A 20017-nucleotide genomic window follows, 5' to 3' on the forward strand; every position below is an offset into this window, starting at 1 on the left:
CAAGAATTTAGTAGTTTTTGCATCTGTCCTTGCTCATCTTCCCTGGATTCCACCCTCCTCTGAACCTTGGTCCATCAATGATCCCTCTGCCCTCCGATATTACTAATCTCATTCATTCAGCATCCTAACTGCTAAGTATATCCTAGATACTCGGGATGGACAAAACAGACAAAAATCCTTGCCCTAAGGGAAAAGATAAAGCAGTAAAGAGAGAATTAGGGGTCAAGGGGAGAATGCTGAGATTTTAAATAGGGTGGTCAGGGAAAGCTTCTATAAAAGGTGATATTTAAACAAAAAGTTGAAGGTGAGGGAGCATACATTCCAGGCAGGAGACACAAGTGCAATGGCCCTGAGGTCTGACATTCCTGGGACAGAATGTGCGTACTCAAGAGAGGGTCACTAAGGAAGCCAGTAAAATGAAGTCACTGAGATCTTAAAGGTCATGGCAATGGGCTTTTGTCTAAGTTAGATGGGAAACTACTGGAGGATTTTGAGCAGAGGAGTGATATGATCTGAATTACATTTTAATAGGATCGTTCAGCTGCTGTGTTGAGAACACAATGGAGGGCACAAGGATGGAAGCAGAAAGTTCTTTTAGGAGGCTGATGCAGCACATCCAAGTAAGAAAGAAGAAAGTGGCCTGAACAAGGCCTTAGTCACTAGGGAGTTAGCAGTGGAGGTGGTATGAAGTGATCAGATTCTGAACATATTTTAAAGTTGGGGCCAACAGTATTTGCTAAAAAATCAGATGTAAGGTATGAGAATAAAAGAAGAGTGAAGGGTCCTGAGCAACAGGAAAAATGGAGCTGCTTTTTCCTGGGATGGGGAAGATTTTGGAAGGAATAGGCACAGGGGTAGAATATCAGAAGCTCAATTTTAAATGCTAACTAGACATCCAAGTGAGATGTTAAAATAGGCAGTTGGATATATAGTCTACAGTTTTGGGGAGAGGTTCAGCCTGGTATTTAAAGTCATGACACTAGGGAAAAACCACCATGGGAGGAAGTATAGAGTTAGAAAGTTAAAAGAGTTCCCTGCATTCCACCCTCCTCTGAACCTTGGTCCATCAATGATCCCTCTGCCCTCCGATATTGCCAGTCTCATTCATTCAGCATCCTAATTGCTAAGCATATCCTAGACACTGGGGATGGACAAAACAGACAAAAATCCTTGCCGTAGAGAACGAACTGGTCTCTGGCATAGTCCAATCTTTAGAAGTTGTGGACATGGATAGGAAACTGCAAAAGAGGAGAAGGAGCAGCCAAAGAAGAAGTAGAAAAACTAGTCAACTGTGATGTCCTAGAGGCCAAATGAAGAGATTATGTCATGAGAAGGTACTGATGGGTCAAATGCCACAGATGGGTCATGGAAAATGAGGACTTTTCATTGACCATTGAATTTAGCCATCTGAAAGTCATTGATGACTTTGACAGGGAAGTTACAATAGAATGGCGGTCACATTCCTACACTCCGCCACTGCTCATAGAAGTTAATTCAGGAGAAGAAGAAAGATGAAAGATTAGAGGCAACTAATAAAGAAACTTCTTTTGAGGTGTTTTGCTGAGAATGGAAGGGGAGAAAGAGACAATGGCTTGAGAGTGAAATGGGAGTTCAAGATTGTTTTTAAAATGAAAGAAATCTTAGTGGGTTTGCACGCTGATACAAAAGGGAAAAGAAGAACTGTTAAGTCAAGAGAAAAGAGAATTCTGAAGCAGCGGCCTTAAGCAGAAAGAAGTGAAAGAAGTGATGGGATCAAATGAGAGGGAAGAGAGACCCTGTCTTAAAAAAAAAAAAAAAGGTTGGAGAAGGGATTGGCCTTAGTTAGGAATATGGACAATGATCCATCTTTTCCACTCATCCTTTCTCTCAGCCTCTTTTAGCATCTTTTGGCTTCCCTGTTGCAAAACTAAAAGCAATAGACTAACTGTTTGCATCCCTCAAAATTCGTATGTTGAAATGTAATCCTAATTTGGTGGCACTTGGAGGTGGTGCTTTAGGGAGGTAATTAGGGTGAAGCCTTCGTGAACAGGATTAGTACCCTTACAAAAGAGAGCCCAGAGAGATTCCCATGCCCCCTCCGCCATGTGAGAACACAGCAAAAAGTGGTCATGTATGAACCAGGAAGTGAGCCTTCACCAGACACCAAATCTGCAGCCACCCTGATCTTGGACTTCCTAGCCTACAGAACTGTGAGAGATAAGCATCTATTTTTTACAAGCCAATGATATTCTATTAGAGCAGTGTGAGCAGACTAGGGCAGTAAGGAAAATTCAGTTGCACCTAGCTATGCTTTATATCGCTGCTTCCTCCTCTTTATAGTCTGTTGTCTTTAAAACATTGCCCACATTTGCTCTGCTCCCGTGGTTCCCTTTCGTTTGTTGGCTTGAGATAGCCTGGCTTTCGTGAGCCAGTGGCTCTGGAATTGCCTATTTCAAGGAACTGTTTTCTTTTTTTTTTAACTGAACCCCTCTGACTATTGACGGCTTTCCTTTCCAGAAACCCTTTGCCCTTTACTATATTGTGTACCTCTATCCCTGAGCTGGCCTTCTGGTCCATTCCCCGGACTCCTGTTCCTCTGACTGACAATTCAAATGTTGGTGCTTGTTGGGTTTTCTCAGCCATCTTCTCATCTGACAAAGGAATATCACTTATCCAATGCCAGCAGCGACTCCAGAATTTTCATACAGGAAGAGTTAAGTGATTTGTCTTGATACTGAGTTTGCTGAGTAGGCTAACTTCTTCCACCTGCATTCTCGATGTGTTTGGAGTAGCTTGTTAAGTGGTGATGTAGATTACAGGGGAACTTAATCCTCCCCCATCTCATCACCCCTTTTTTCTCTGCTGCCAGAGCTTCAACTGCCACCTATATGTGGGGCTGTTTCACCCAATAAGTACAAAAGGCACAGTATCTTTTCAAAGTAAAAGAAAATATTGGCCGGGTGCGGTGGTTCACGCCTGTAATCCCAGCACTTTGGGAGGCTGAGACGGGCAGATCACAAGGTCAGGAGATCGAGACCATCCTGGCCAACATGGTGAAACCCATCTCTACTAAAAACACACAAAAAATCAGCCGGGCATAGTGGCGGGTGCCTGTAGTCCCAGCTACTCAGGAGGCTGAGGCAGGAGAATGGCGTGAACCCAGGAGGCAGAGCTTGCAGTGAGCCGAGATCGTGCCACTGCACTCCAGCCTGGGAGACAGAATGAGACTCTGTCTCCAAAAAAAGAAAAGAAAAGAAAAGATTTAAGAAAAGAAAGAAAGGAAGGAGGAAAAAGAAAGACAAAGGCAGGGAAGGAGAAAAGGAGAGAAAAGAGAAAGAGAAGAAAACTGCAACATGAAATTAATAGATGTTTAATCAACTGCCTACAATTCATGTCAAATGTCTACTTAACTCGTGTATGATTATCTGATATATTGTATGTCATGCGTGTCCATGTGAAGAGACCACCAAACAGGCTGTGTTGAGCAACATGGGTGTTTATTTCATCTGGGTGCAGGCGGGCTGAGTCCGAAAAGAGAGTCAGTGAAGGGAGATAAGGGTGGGGCCATTTTATAGGATTTGGGTAGGTAAAGGAAAATTTCAGTCGAAGGGGAGTTGTTCTCTGGTGGGCAGGAGTGGGGGTCACAAGGTGATCAGTGGGGGAGCTTTTTGAGCCAGGATGAGCCAGGAAAAGGAGTTTCACAAGATAATGTCATCGCTTAAGGCAAGGACCGGTCATTTACACTTCTTTTGTGGTGGAATGTCATCAGTTAAGGCGGGGCAGGGCATTTGCACTTCTTGTGATTCTTCAGTTACTTCAGGCCATCTGCGCGTATACCTGCAAGTCACAGGAGATGCAATGGCTTGGCTTGGGCTCAGAGGCCTGACATTCCTGCCTTCTTATATTAATAAGAAAAATAAAACAAAATAGTGTTGAAGTGTTGGGGCGGTGAAAATTTTTTGGGGACGGTATGGAGAGAGAATGGGCAATGTTTCTCAGGGCTGCTTCAAGTGGGATTAGGGGTGGCGTGGGAACCTAGAGTGGGAGAGATTAAGCTGAAGGGAGATCTTGTGGTAAGGGGTGATATTGTGGGGTTGTTAGAAGGAGCATTTGTCGCATAGAATGATTGGTGATGGCCTGGATGTGGTTTTGTATGAATTGAAAAACTAAACAGAAGATACAAGGTCTGAATAAAAGAAGGAGAAAAAACAGGTATTAAATGACTAAGAACTGGGAGGACCTAGGACATCTAATTAGAGAGTGCCCAAGGAGGTTCAGCATAGCCCTGCCACCAAAGATTATTTATTTATTTTAAGAGGGAATTGAGAGTGGCGGTTTGGGATAGCACCAGGAAATATCAGCTGTGATGGCTTGGAGAAACAGTGTAAACCGGCAGTGTAAACATGAGCAGGGCACTTATGAGTAGTTGAGAACAGTGAATAGGAATATGACTAGACAGAAGATAGTAGGGATGACAAGTTTTTTGGGGTGCAGTCCAAGTTGTTCTGGTGTCTGGAATGAGACTGGGACCTAATAAAAAGGAGTGTCCACGCAGGAGCTCAAATGGGCTAGAACCTGTAGCATTCTGAGGACAGGCCCGAATTCTGAGAAAGGAAAGTGGTAGAAGTATTGTCCAGTCCTTTTTAAGTTGGTGACTGAGCTTGGTGAGGTGTGTTTCTAAAAGACCATTAGTCCGTTCTACCTTTCCTGAAGATTGAGGACAGTAAAGGCTATAAAGGTTTTACTGAATACCAAGAGCCTGAGAAACTGCTTGGGTGATTTGACTAGTAAAGGCTGGTCCGTTATCAGACTGTATAGAGGTGGGAAGGCCAAACCGAGGAATTACGTCTGACAGCAGGGAAGAAATGATTGCGGTGGCCTTCTCAGACCCTGTGGGAAAGGCCTCTACTTATCTGTGAAAGTGTCTACCCAGACCAAGAGGTATTTTAGTTTTCTGACATGTGAGTGAAGTCAATTTGCCAGTCCTGGGCAGGGGCAAATCCCCAAGCTTGATGTGTAGGATAGGGAGGGAGCCTGAACAATCTCCGAGGTGTAGTAGAATAGCAGATGGAACACTGAGAAGTGGTCTCCTTGAGGATAGATTTCCATGATGGAAAGGAAATGAGAGGTTCTAAGAGGTGGGCTAGCGGCCTGTCACCTACATGGAAGAGGTTATGAAATGTCAACAGAATAGAATGGGCCTGTGAGGCTGGAAGGAGATATTTTCCTTGGTCTAAGAACCATTTGCCTTGTATGGGAAGAGACTGATAGGTGGAAGTTTCAGTGAGGGAGTAGGTGGGACTGACCAACGTGAGGTAGAAAAACTGGCCTTCAGGGATAGAAGTTGGAACGCTAGCTGCTTTTTTAGCTAACTTATCAGCATAAGCATTGTCCTGAGCATGGGATCTGATGCCTTTTGATGGCTGCTTTTTAGTTACTTTATCAGCATAAGCGTTGTCTTGAGCGATGGTTGGGGGAAGAAAACACATTTTGGAAGTTATGAGAACTGCAGAGAGTTGAGCATAGTTTGTGATTTTTAGGGCCTGTAACAGTATTAAAGCGGTGGCAGCCGCTGCGCAGACATGAGGGCTAGGCTAAAACAAAACAGTAAGGTCAAGTTGTTCGAACAGAAAGGCTACAGGACACGGTCCCGGCTCTTGTGTAAGAATTCTGACCGCACTAACCATGCCGAGGAAGGAAAGGAGTTGTTGTTTTGTAGAAGGGATTGGGGTTTGGGAGATTAGCCAGACACGATCAGCAGGGAGAGCACATGTGTGCTCAGCAGGGAGAGCACATTATGCCAAGATAGGTAACAGATGAGGAAGAAATTTGGGCTTGACTGAAGTAATGGGGGCTGTCTGTGAAGCCTTGCGGCAGTAGAGCCCAGGTAATTTGCTGAGCCTGATGGGTGTCAGGGTCAGTCTAAGTGAAAGCGAAGAGAGGCTGGGATGAAGGGTGTAATGGAATAGTAAAGAACGTATGTTTGAGATCTAGAACAGAATAATGGGTTGTGGAGGGAGGTATTGAGGATAGGAGAGTATTATGGGTTGGGCACTATTATGGGTGGATAGGCAAGACAATTTGGTTGATAAGGTGCAGATACTGAACTAACCTGTAAGGCTTGTCTGGTTTTTGGACAGGTAAAATGGGAGAATTGTAAGGGGAGTTTACAGGCTTTAAAAGGCCATGCTGTAGCAGGCGAGTGATAACAGGCTTTAATCCTTTTAAAGTGTGCTGTGGGATGGGATATTGGTGTTGAGTAGGGTAAGGGTGATTAGGTTTTAATGAGATGGTAAGGGGTGCATGATCAGTCGCCAAGGAAGGAGTAGAGGTATCCTATACTTGTGGGTTAAGGTGGGGGGATACGAGGGGAGGATGTGAAGGAGGCTTTGAACTGGGGGAAAAGGCAGCAATGAGGTGTGGCTGTAGCCTAGGAATAGTCAGGGAAGCAGATGATTTAGTTAAAATGTCTTGACCTAATAAGGGAGCTGGGCAGGTGGGGATAACTAAAAAGGAGTGCATAAAAGAATGTTGTCCAAATTGGCACCAGAGCTGGGGACTTTTAAGAGGTTTAGAAGCCTGGCCGTCAACACCCACAACAGTTATGGCGGCAAGGGAAACAGGCTCTTGAAAAGAAGGTAATGTGGAGTGGGTAGCCTCCGTATTGACTTAGAAGGGGATGGACTTACCCTCCACTGTAAGAGTTATCCAAAGCGTCTGTGATAGTCCTGGAGGCTTCCGAGGCGATGGGACAACGTCAATCCGAGGCGATGGGACAGCGTCAATCTTCAGCCGCTAAGCCAAGAAGGTGTGGGAAGGAGTCAGTCAGAGAGCCTTGGGCCAGAGCTGCAGGGCCTCTGGGAGTGGCTGCTGGGTGAGTTGGACAGTCCGACTTCCAGTGGGGTCCCACACAGATGGGACACGGCTTAGGAGGAATCCCGGGCTACGGGCATTCCTTGGCCCAGTGGCCAGATTTCCGGCACTTGTAGCAAGCTCCTGGGTGAGGAGGTTCTGGAGGAACCCCTGGCAGCTGCGGTTTAGGTGTTTGGAGTTGTGTGCTGGAGATGTGGCCGGGGTTTGTCTCACAGTGGGGGCAAGGAATTGCAACTCAGAAATAAGTTGCTACTTGGCTGCCTCTACTCTATTATTGTACACCTTGAAGGCGAGGTTCATTAAGTCCTGTTGTGGGGTTTGAGGGCTGGGATTTAATTTTTGGAGCTTTATTTAATGTTGGGAGCAGATTGGGTAATAAAATAAAATGCATATTAAGAATAAGACAGCCTTCTGACCTTTCAGGGTCTAGGGCTGAAAAGCGTCTCAGGGTTGCTGCTAAACAGGCCATGAACTGGGCTAAGTTTTTATATTTGATGAAAAAGAGCCTGAACACTAACTGATTTGGGAGAGGTCGGATAAAGAAAAAGGAGCATTAACCTTGACTATGCCTTCAGCTCTAGCCACTTTTTTAAGAGGAAATTGCTGGGTAGGTGGGGGAGGGTTCGTCGAGGAATGAAACTGTAAGCCAGACTGGTGTGCGGAGTGGAGGTGATAAAAGGATTATAGTGGAGGCTGAGGAAAAATTGGGACCTAACTTGGCCTGGCGAGGAGGACAGAGGTCAGATGGGTCTGTAGAAAAGGAAGACTGGAAAGACTCAGTGAAGCTTACGGTTGGGACTGAGGGGACAGGCGGGAGGGAAAGAAGGAAGATTTGGGACGAGTTGCATTGGGAACAGAGACTAGGGAGGGACCGATGTGTAAAAGAATGCCTGGATGTCAGGCACCTCAGACTGTTTGCCCGTTTTACGACAAGAATTATTTTAGATCTTGTAGGATGGAAAAATCGAAAGTGCCGTTTTCTGGCTATTTGGAACTACTGTCGAATTTGTATTGGGGTTAAGCGGCATTGTAGAAGAAAATAAGGCATTTAGGTTTTAGGTCAGGTGTGAGTTGAAGAGGTTTTAAGTTCTTGAGAACACAGGCTAAGGGAGAAGAAGGAGGAATGGAGGGTGGAATGTTGCCCATAGTGAAGGAGGCAAGCCCAGAGAAAAGAGAGAGTAGAGACAGAAGGAGTTCGGGGGTTCTTGCCCTCCAGAAAAGCGGGAAACGGGTCGGGGAGTGGAAGTAATGGACTGGGGCGCAAAAATAAGAGGTCAGGGTTCTTGCCCCTCCCACAGAAAAGCAGAGAAGGGGTAGAGACAGGGAGAGAAGGGGGCCGGGGTGCTTGCCCCTCCCGCAGAAAAGCAGGGCTTGCCGCTAAGGGTGAAGGACCAAGGGAGGCATCCCTGCAGCGTAGTCAGACACCTCTGAAACGTGGGTGAGTAATCAGAGAGGTGTCCCTGCAATGATTAAACACCAAGGGAAGGCTGCCTTCCCCAGTCCGTGACCGGCGCCGGCGTTTCGGGTTCACGGATAAAACGTGTCTCCTTTGTCTCTACCAGAAAATGAAAGGAATTGAAATTCAAAGAAGGGAGAGATTGAAGGGTGGCGCAAAGATTGAAAGGAGAAAGAGGTCGAGCGATAGTGAGAGAGGTTGGAGAAGACGGTAAAAAGAGGCTGTTTACCCAATTTAAAATTAGTGAGATGTTCCTTGGGCTGGTTGGTCTAAGAACCAGAGGTCCTAAGTGGATCTTTCTCACAGAGCAAAGAGCAGGAGGACAAGGGATTGATGTCCCAAGGGAGGTCCCCTGATCCGAGTCACGGCACCAAAATGACATGCGCATCGGTGAAGAGACCACCAAACAGGCTTTGTGTGAGCAACATGGCTGTTTATTTCACCTGGGTGCAGGCGGGCTGAGTCTGAAAAGAGAGTCAGCGAAGGAAGATAACGGTGGGGCCGTTTTATAGGATTTGGGTAGGATTTGGGTAGGTAAAGGAAAATTACTGTCAAAGGGGGTTGTTCTCTGGAGGGCAGGAGTGGGGGTCACAAGGTGCTCAGTGGGGGAGCTTTTTGAGCCAGGATGAGCCAGGAAAAGGAATTTCACAAGATAATGTTATCACTTAAGGCAAGGACCAGCCATTTTCACTTCTTTTGTGGTGGCATGTCATCAGTTAAGGCGGGGCAGGGCATTTGCACTTCTTTTGTGATTCTTCAATTACTTCAGGCCATCTGGTCATATACGTGCAAGTTACAGGGGATGCGATGGCTTGGCTTGGGCTCAGAGGCCTGACATTGTACATAACATATTTAAGTATATTTGTATATGACATACGGAAGAGCTTCCAAAAGTAACAGTGATTAGGGCCTATCAAACAGTTATTTACTGAAAATCCAAGCTAAAACTTCTTCCTGAGCTCCGCACTCTTCTTTCCAATTGCCTACTACACACAGTCACCTCAATGACCACAGGAATCTCAAACACAACACATCCCTAAAGAAAAATCATCTTTCTTCTCAAATGTCCTGCTAGAGTTTATGCAGTAAAAATGGCGTGAGCTTGAGCATCAGCCAGTTTTTTAGGTTCAAATTTCAACTCTTTGAGTTAGCCGTTTTGTGGGAAATAAGAATTTTAAATGGGACTTTGTCATTTACTAAGGATTGCATTTCAGGAAGGCAAGGAAAACAGTCCTTACCAGCCAGAGATGTAAGCACTCAAAGGCAGTAAACTATGATAGGGGCTGCGACAGAAGCTCGTCAGGATATAGTGAGGAACAAGAAAAGCAGGGGTGAAGAATGTATTCAGTGAGGTGGAGAGGCTTCTCACAGAGAACGATAATAGATTTTTATCTAGAACAAGAATGAATTAAGGAGCCCAGGGCATGGCTAGGAGAGGAGCAGAGAGAAGCATCAGCATGAATTAGCATGGTCACCTGAGACCACCAACAGGTTTCTGAGCACAGCAGAGGAAGCTGGGAGAGGGGCTTGCATCTGATGGGGTAATGGAGGACCTTGCTTGCCCAGAGCCAGAATTTATCCGGAGGCTACAAGTGAGTCACAGAAAACTTAAGCAGGGGACTAATATGATGGGATTTGCATTTGAGAAACACAATTTTGGTAGCCACAAAGGGGATAAATGAAGACCAGATTGGAGGTGGAGAGAATCCTAATATACAACTGTGAACATTCTAACCAGAAGCAATGAGGTCATTAAGACAGAGCAGTGAGAAGGAAAGAAAGGGAAAGTTTCAGGAGGGTGCTAAAGTGTAATTCTGACAGTTGTGACTGATGAGGGACTAGAGGGAGTAGAAGAACAGGACTTCTGGGTCTCTGGCTCAGAGGCTCATCCGATTATTGAGAGGACAAAATGAAATAACATATGCCTGGTATATGGTAGAAGCTCAAATTATATTCTTTCCCTTCCCTGTTCTCTTTTATTACTGGCACCATCACTTACTCGGTAACTGAGGCCAGAAATGTGGCAGTAATTCTAGTCTCTTCTGCCCTTTATCCTCCAAACCCAGAGTTGATGACACTGAGTGAGGCAAGCGGGAGAGGGAGGCCAAAAAAGGGAAACACAGAGTTCACAGTTTCCCTCCGGCCTGAGTGTTTGTTGTTTGTTTGTTGAAGGAGTGGGCAAACAGGAGTCCAGGTTTAAGGTATTTTGTGGCTTGCCCACCTTGGGGGCTTGCATAGGGATGAATGCTAGGTAAACTCCGGCCCCACCCACTGCAATGCCAGCTTCTTCCCCATCCAGCTGATTCTCTTCCCAATTTCCCAGCTCCAATCTGGCTTCTAAATTATCAGGTGCTTGGCTAGTGGCTGAATCAGAAAATATGTCTGAAAAGATCATCCCCTATCCAAGGGAAATGGTTAACCAGATTTTAAACCAAGCTGAATAAAGTTTGCGGTCATTTTTTGAGCAGGAAGCGTTTTATTTGTACAAGTAGTAAGGGCTGGAAAAGGCAAAACTATGGGGACAGAAAAGAGATTCACTGTTGCTAGGGACTGAAGGTGGAGGGAAGATAACCCAAGAGAACTTTGCAGGGGGTGATAGAAATGTTCTAGAACTTGATTGTAGAGTTGGTTACTACACTGCCATATTCTTTTTCAAAAGGCATGAAACTACACTAAAAATCATAAATTTGACTCTATGTAAATTACACCTCAATAAGCCTGACTTCAAATTTTAAAAAAATGAAGGAACAAATAAATAAATTCTTAAGCAGATAGTAAGGGGCTCAGTAAATGTTTGCTAAAGTGATAGTGATGGGCAGTGATAAGGTATCCGGCTGTCAAAGCTGCAGATTTTACTCCCTCCTTGAATGTTTGCATTTTAATAGAAGATTTTTAAAGCTGGAAAAAGCCTTTAAGGCCCAAAGAAGTTTGTCTCTAATAGGATGCATTTTTTTTTTCAAATGCAAAGTATTTTATTGCAAGCCAGAGGGGGAGTTCTAGATGAAAGGAGAGGCTAGCAGGAGAGCTGGGAGGCCCTGAATAAGGAGACTTTACCTGTCTCTAAATTTGCAACCCTCTGAAAGGAGGGTATGCATTTTAAGTAGAGGCACTCTCCTCTGCCTTTTATCCACCATTTCCATCACAGGCTTTTCCTGGATTATTATCCTGGCCCACAGTATTGGATTCTTATTGGAAAAACAATTGGTGTTGATGGACAGAGGCAGAAGAGTACTACATTTAAATTCAGCTTGGAAAATGAGAATGAGTGAATTAGTGCTCGGCAGCTAGAACAAGAGCTATTTAAAGTCAACTCATGCTAAAATCTTTCTACCCCACCCCATATGAACCAAGCCAAATGCCAGCCTTGACCTACCAACTTTTTCTTTTCCTGTTCATTTGCCAGTCAGGTGCCAGAGGATTAGAACTGATTTTAGCTTTGTTTTGCCAGTCACATATTGCTGATAACCAGGGAACTGCCTGGATCTTTGAAACGGATATTCTCTCCTGTGTTTCTTTAAAAATCACACTCCAATCTTGTAATACCAAAGCACCTCAATTTTCTTTTTAATTCCAACTCCCCCATCCTACAGGACAAGGATTCTCTTTTATAGGCCACTCAGGGAACTAATTTCTTTCTAAGCCATTCAAAGTCCAAAATGTCAAATTCTTGATTTTTCTTCTGTCACCCTGGACACATTTCCCTTTCATTTCACCAGAGTGCATGTGAGCACCTGTTTGAACCTATGTGATAGCATCTGTCATCCTTGGCAGCAAAAAGTGGAGGAGTCAGGAGATTGGGAAGAGTCTCTTTCCACTGCTTGCCCCTGGCACCTCACCCTGGGGGAGGGGTGGTGGGGGTCCTGCTTTTTCCTTAGGTTAAGTTCATCAGTATTGCCAGAACTGTCCATTCCTCACGCTTTCCTGGGTGGTAGTTCAGGAGAAGGGGGCATTTGACTACTGGGCTGCAGAGGAGGTGCCCAGTGACAGGAACAGCGGTGGCCTCCTCTCCTTGTCCATCAGAAGCAGCTCCCACAACTGCTTCTCATGCTTCCCATGGGACTACTTCCAAACGCAGTCCTATGGACTGCCCCAAGACAGTTATCACCTGGCTCTGTCCACCTCTGCGCTCAAACTGCCCCTGCATCATTGAACCCTCCCTGTCTCACAACCCTTGATCTAGTGCCTCCAGCTCTGTTTCCCTGGCACAGCCCTCTGGGGCTCTCTGAACCCCTACTCCCTCCCTGCCCTCACCAATAACAAAACACAAGACTCAGCCTGTTAATTGCTTCCTTCCTAACAAGAAGGTAGCTAGTTGGCTACACCTGCTGACATTGTTCTAACTTATGCCTGCAGAGTTGATGAAAGGGCTCTACTCCTTTTGAAGTTCACTAAGAGCTAACTTTTATTGAGTGCTGACTATGGGGTCAGCCAGGGTGCTAACTTCAGTTATGTCAGTTAATCCACATATGGAAACTAAGGAGCAGAGAGGTAGCAGCTGTGACTGACACCTATGCTTGACCCATAACCATAACCACACTAAATTCTGCCCTAAGCAGCTCACTAGTCCTCCCCGCCCTCCCTGCCCCAAATCCCAGGCTATTCTATTTGGAATTAAGCAGGACCCAATGATGAGGGACATCAAAGGCATTTTCCTAGTCTGAAGGATTTAGGGAACTCTTCTAGAAAGTTCTGTCATCTGCCTAATCAAGTGATTGTATGGACCTACAAAATCAAAGAAATAAAAATACCTAGGAAGGGGATCCAGGGCAGGTTACAGACTGTGGAGCACCACTGCTCGATTCCTTTATTTTTATTCTTTAAATTTAGTAGAGACCAGGCACAGTGACTCATGCCTGTAATCCCAACACTTTGAGAGGCTGAGGCAGGAGGATTGCTTAAGCTCAGGAATTTGAGACCAGCCTAGATAGCATAGTTAGACACTGTATCTACAAAAAATACAAAAATTAGCTGAGCATTTTAGCACTTGCCTATAGTCCCAGTTATTCTGGAGGCTGAGGTAGGAGGATCACCTGAGCCCAAAAGTACAGGGCTGCAGTGAGCCGAGATTGCACCACTGCACTTCAGCCTGGGCAACAGAGTGAGACCCTGTCTCAAGTATTTGTTTATTTATTTATTTATCTATATTTTGAGATGGAGTTCTGCTCTTATTGCCCAGGCTGGAGTGCAATGGCACAATCTCGGCTCACTGCAACCTCCGTCTCCCAGGTTCAAGCGATTCTCCTGCCTCAGGTTCCCAAGTAGCTGGGATTACAGGCATGCGCCACCACACCCAGCTAATTTTGTATTTTTAGTAGAGATGGGGTTTCAACATGTTGGCTGGCCTTGAACTCCTGACCTTGTGATCCTCCCACCTCGGCCTCCCAAAGTGCTGGGATTACAGGCGTAAACCACTGTGCCCGGCCTCGAATATTTTTAAAAATTAAATTAAATTAGTAGAAATATAATGCTTTCAATGTGCCATCATAATGTAAAAAATCGCCAGTATAATAACTCTAAATATTATGTCAGGCATTTCTAAGGTTGTACTTTTTTCTTGTAAAATTCACATATCCTTACTGCAGCAAATTTTTAAAATACAAAATAATTAAAACAAAAATATGTCTTACATGTATTCCCATCACCCATAGGTAGCCTCAATTAACATATTGGTGGGTTTCCTTCCAGCCTCCTTCCTATATACATATGTATATATTTTCTTAGTGGGGATGTCCATGATATAAAAATATTTATACCTGGGTTTTCACTAAATATTATGTTAGCCATCATGTTTCCGTGTAATTAACTTTTTTGAAAATATCATTTTTAAGAGCAGTAAATTATTTAATAAGCAATAATTTGTTTAACCATCTCTCCAAAGTTAGACCTTTGAGTTTTCCCCAATTTTTCACTATTACAAGAAATGCCATCTCTCTTATTATTTCCTCAAGATTGTTTACCAGAAATGGAATCACTGTGTCAAAAAGAACCTTTAAAAATTGCAACCGGGTAGGGTGACTCTCTAATGTAATCCTAGCACTTTGGAAGGCCAAGGAAGGAAGATCACTTGAGGTCAGGAGTTTGAGACCAGCCTGGCCAACATGGTGAAACTCCATCTTTACTAAATACAAAAATTAGCTGGGTGTGGTGGCGTGCACCTGTCATCCCAGCTACTAAAGAGGCTGAGGCAGAAGAATCACTTGAACCTGGGAGGCAGAGGTTGCAGTGAGCCGAGATCGTGCCACTGCACTCCAGCCTGGGCAACAGAGTGAGACTGTCTCAAAACAAAACAAAACAAAACAAAAACCTTTAAAAATTGTAAAAGCAGCTGGTCGCCATGCCTCACGCCTGTAATCTCAGCACTTTGGGAGGCTGAGGCGGGCGGATCATAAAGTCAGGAATTCAAGACCAGACTGACCAACATGGTGAAACCCCCTCTCTACTAAAAATACAAAAATTGGCCCGGCAGGGTGGCTCACACCTGTAATCCCAGCACTTTGGGAAGCCGAGGCAGGTGGATCACGAGGTCAGGAGATCGAGACCATCCTGGCTAACACAGTGAAACCTCGTCTCTACTAAAAATACAAAAAATTAGCCGGGCATGGTGGCGTGCACCTGTAGCCCCGCTACTCCGGAGGCCGAGGCAGGAGAATGGCATGAACCCGGGAGGTGGAGCTTGCAGTAAGCCGAGATTGGGCCACTGCACTCCAGCCTGGGCGACAGAGCACGGGACTCCATCTCAAAATAAAAAAATAAAAAAAGTACAAAAATTAGCCAGGCGTGGTGGCTTGCACCTGTAATCCCAGCTACTCGTGAGGCTGAGGCAGGAGAATTGCTTGAACCCAGGAGGCAGAGGTTGCAGTGAGCTGAGATTGCACCATTATACTCCAGCCTGGGCAACAGAGTGAGACTCTGTTTCAAAAAAAAAAAAAAAAAATGTAAAAGGGTTTTTTCCCTATATACAATATGATGGTTCTAAGTATGAGTATAGTTCTTTATAGGACTGGCTAAAGAAAATGTTGAGCTTATGCCAAATATCTTCTTGTTACCTTCTTATAGCTAAAGGCCTCTTGGTAAAATTACCACATTGATTCTGATGAACAAATCTTAAAAAAAAAAGAAAAAGAAAAGAAAAGAAAGAAAAAGTAAAAAGAAAACAGCTGGAAATCATTTCCACCTTCACATGGTGTTAGGTGTTTGAAGCCTTCAGAAAACCTTGAGAGAATTCGTTATGATTGAAGATAAGGTCTTCAGGAATAGAAAAAGAAAGATTTTTCCCTAAAATGAAGAATTTCATCATAAGAAAAAATGAAAGCAAGAGAATGTTGAATTTGAAGTGAATGTGAAACTTGAAGAGATTCTTGAATGCTTGATTCATTGCTTTCTAAAAGCCTTTAAAGATGTCAGCTTCCTGAGGTTTTTATGTTCTCTGCTGCGTTTAGCAGACCAGGTTAATTGTGGATGGTACAGACTGTCAGGAAGAACACAGTGCTTTGATGAGTCACTACACTTAACCTTCAGTGGTAAGGGAGCCAATTATCTGCTCCCTAACCTGTGTAGAAACTTACTTTCTTTCCTTTTCCTAATAGTTACCCAGATTTATGATCATTTAACATCTCCTTAGGACCTAGTGCAAACGTGGGCAGACGACATGAAAGAGTATCAACCTCAGCTCTATCGATTTTGTTACAGTCAACCCTAAATGGAGCAGATTATCTGTACGACATGGGCAATACTGATGAGTAGCACCTACTCCCCTGAAGGAACACAGCTGGATGCTGCAGAGACCAATCAACCGAGACAGCTGCCAACTGGCCCCAGGATGCTATGAGAAGACTGCACCAGAGAAGGTACTGTATCAGCCGCTGACATGGGAAGCAGTGGCTATACACACATACACCTCACATTTAGGTCATGTATTCTACAAATTTCAAAGAGCCTTTATGTCCATATGATCCTTTAAACCTCCAAACACTATAAAGATATTATCACCCATGTCCCACAGACAGAGGCACAAATCCTAGAGAGGTTAAATGCTTTGCCCAGTATTGCAAAGCCTGTGAGCAGCAAGATGAACTATCAAAGCCAGGTATTCTAATTGCGATACTTGTGTTAAAGCAAACTAAATATGGCCTGAGAAGGACTCTGTACTTCTGTATTTGAGTCCTTGTGGATGAACTGCAATCTAAGTTAACAGGTAGACAAGATTGAAACCCTAACTTAGAGGTATGCTCCTGTACCAATCGTGGCGTCTTGGCCAATCCCAGCAGCCATACTTCAACCACTCATACACTGCTGAGTGTTCAAACTGTGTTCAAATAAGGCAAATGCGTAGCTGTAACCAATCCAGTTGTTTCTGTACCTCACCTCCGATTTCTGTACGTCATTTTCCTTTTTTTGTCTATAAATTTGTTCTAACCACGAGTCATCCCTGGAGTCTCTCTGAATCTGCTGTGATTCTGGTGGCTACCCGATTCCCGAAGTCGTTCATTGCTCACTTAAACTCCTTTAAATTTAATTTGGCTGAAGTTTTTCTTTTAATACTTGTGAACTTTCACATTGCTTGCTTACAAGAAAATTTTATTCAGTATTACTGTGGGCCAGATCTTCCATTAGATAAAAGAGGATTGAAAAAAAACCATGGCATAGATCTTTTTTTTCAAGGAGCTCAAGACCTATCAAGGGGGACAGACAGAAACTGAGGCTATAATCCTAAATGATAAAGCCATAACTGAGGCAAATGGTAGGAAGGCACTCTGGACTTCAAGTGTGGACAAACTGTTTTCTAAGGAAGCAGCCACTTGTATAGTGGTAAGAAAATACTTTAGACTTATCATGACTTCTCCTTTTCAGCTCTTGCCTCAAACTCTTTACAGACTAATTCTTTTGACAATACAAGATACGGGGTTAAGAACCTGGGCTTCAGCTCACACAGTTCTGGGTTTAAAACCTGTCTCTGCCTCTTACAAGCTCTTTGAGTTACAGCAAGGTGACTTTGAGCAAGTGGCCACATTAAGATCCAGTGCACTCCTTTGTCCAATGAGAATGGTTATAATAGTATTTGCCATTTAAGGTGGCTGTGAGGGCTAAATGAGAAGATGTGTTCAAAGTGCTTAATACCTCACCAGGTGTACAGTAAGGGCTCAATAAACATTTGCACGATGAGGATAATGATGATGATGATAATTAGATACCCTGATTACTGGAGAAGAACAAGGAGAATGGAGGAAAGAACTTGAGTGATACGGGCTTAAGAGAATTTTTACGTAATTTATATCTTGAAGATTCCAGCTAGAAATCAAGGAATCTGCAGCAAGTTGGGCAGCCACAGGTTAGGAAGATGAGGGTAGAGCATTGGGGTTCCTTAAAAGGCAGCAAAACTGGATACCTGAAGTATAATGGTTTACGAGGCAAGCGTAAATTTCCCCACAAGGCAATGATGATGTTACCAAACAGCCAATTCACTCTGCCTCTGTCACCAGAACAGTCCAGCACATTCTGAAGCTTCTACCAGACCCATCGGCCCTTCTCTGGCCCACTCACAGCCCCTCAGGGATCCCTACTCTAGCCTCAAGGCCCTGCATGAGTCTTAGGCCATGTCTCTTTTCCCAGAATACCCAATTCAAGATCTGACTTCCCAGCTCTAGAATTCTGGTTTTCTACATATTACTCCACTGTGGCATAATTCAGTATTAAAGAAGATGGCCCTGGACTCCCTGATTTCAAATCCAGGCTCTGCTGTTTACTAGATGTTTAACCATGGCCAAATTCCTGATCCTGTGTACCTCAGTTCCCCCCATCTATAAAATGGGGACAATATTATCGATGACCTAGGGTTTTATGAAGTTTAGCTGAGTGCTTAGGATTGTGGCTGGCACCGAATTTAAGTGCTCAGTGAATGTTAACTGTTATTATGATTTTTTTCCCTCCTTGGAAAATTCCAGTTCTGGTAAATGATAAGTAGGGAAACATATGACAATAGTTACATAAAATATGTAATTATTTATATATTTCAATTGTCAGTTTTAATCACCTATTGTTTTATACATGGATGACTCAGAGTTCTATCTCGGGACTTTTTCATTTGAACTGGTTCCCAAAGATGATACAAATGATGCTGGGATGTCCATGAGTAAAGAAGGGACATAGTAACTATTAATGACACTGGAGTCTGGCTGTCAACTTTTCTAAACATTTCCAAAATCCTAGAAGTTAAAAAATTCCCAAAAAGGTTTTTTGTGTCTATGTGCCCCTAACATCTTTCAGAATTCCACATGAAAGCATCTAGATGAGATAAACACAGACAAGGATTTACCCAGTAGGAGAAGAATTACAATCACTGAGTCTCCAAGAGGTGCTGCTGTCTCTGCTCTTGCCCAAACAGCCCCTTGACTACTTATGTACAGTAGAAAGCTGATTCCATTTTTGTATAGTTATAAAACTTACATATGATCATTGTAAAAAAATTAAAATGAAGGCAATAATAATCTGTAATTACAATTCTTGGGAATGTAAGTTTAGTACATTTTTATATGATCAGTTCTTTTTCTGTGCATTAAACATATGACCAGAATGGACCAGAGTAGGAATGACATGCTTGTGACTTGATCAAAGGCAAATTTACTGGGAGGCTAAAAAAGCTTAAGCTTTAGGGCCTCTCCTTTCCACAGGTGTTTTCCAAGGCCCTGGCAATCTGTTCATAAGGTAATACATTTGTATAAATTGTATAAATCTTATGCTTCATAAATCTTGGTTCTATCCAAGGTGCTGCTGGCTGCAGTCCCTTTTCCTGCCCCATGCCATTCTGTCCCACTGAGTGAGCCCAGACCCAGCTCATTCTGAGCTCCTAGCAGCCACTACCAATCAAACAGAGCAGACATCCACTGAAATCTATTTGTCATCTTTCCAATTCCTTTTGCCCAAGGTTGGGATTGATGCAGGGCCTGGGAACTGCCAGCAGGTATAGGTTATAAGGCTTGGAGAAAAGAGAACTGTGGCAGGGGAAAGGTGGAATACAGGGATGACTAAGACACACCTTGACCAGCTTTGGTCAGGCTCCTCTGAGGCTACTTCTCAACATGCTCCAACCTTCAGACTCCTGTGTCCATCTTTACAATGCCAAGATTTAGCAAAAAAATTCTGTTAGGTGAGTTTAGCAAGAATCCCCATCTTTGATAACTAATCAAATTCCTCATCCTCACTCTTGGAATCTGATCTCCCCAGCCTGCCTTCAATAAGAATGCTACCATCAGTTTAGCCAGAATCCCTCTTACCCCCTGATATTTCCTCTTACTAATTTTTTCATCCACTGGTCCCCATCCTTGTCCTTGGCTATAAATCCCTACTTGTCCACACTGTATTTGGAATTGAGCTCAGTTCAGTAGTGAGTCTCTTTTCCTCTATTGCAATATTTGGTTTTTTAAAAATAAAATTTATCTTTAATTAGAGCCTAGAGCTGATTCTCTTTAACAAGGGGCAGGCAGGACATGATACCCACCAGAATTCTAGAAATGCTTGGTTTGGCTGTGACAAAACAGACTCATATGTGGGATTGAAAACCATTTATACCCAATTATCATCCAGCATGATATGGTTTGGCTGTGTCCCTACCCAAATCTCATCTTGAATTGTAGCTCCCATAATTCCAACGTGTTGCGGGAGGGACCTGGTAGGAGATACTTGAATCATGGGGTCAGTTTCCCCTATACTATT

At 43.9% G+C, this 20017-nt stretch overlaps 1 protein-coding gene across 3 annotated transcripts in view; it reads right to left on the bottom strand.

The window, feature by feature from the left end:
• Positions 1 to 3455: 3455 nt before the first annotated feature.
• Positions 3456 to 20017, bottom strand: part of LOC123569831 (embryonic stem cell-related gene protein-like) — a 57620-nt gene continuing 41058 nt past the window's right edge. For 2 of the 3 annotated variants that reach the window (XR_010582590.1, XR_012426953.1), the window contains exons 4-5: positions 6669 to 6774; positions 3456 to 3816 (exon numbers count right to left, since the gene is read on the bottom strand). Coding sequence is in view for 1 of the 3 variants with exons in the window: in XM_065533244.1 (XP_065389316.1) it covers positions 3791 to 3816; positions 6669 to 6774; positions 8538 to 8696 (291 nt within the window). In the remaining 2 variants the exon portion in view is untranslated. Of the gene's footprint in view, positions 3817 to 6668; positions 6775 to 8537; positions 8784 to 20017 lie in introns of those variants that run through there. The other variant, XM_065533244.1, reaches the window with a different exon arrangement.

Source organism: Macaca fascicularis, chromosome 17, assembly GCF_037993035.2.
Source record: "Macaca fascicularis isolate 582-1 chromosome 17, T2T-MFA8v1.1".
Classification (NCBI taxonomy): Eukaryota; Metazoa; Chordata; class Mammalia; order Primates; family Cercopithecidae; genus Macaca; species Macaca fascicularis.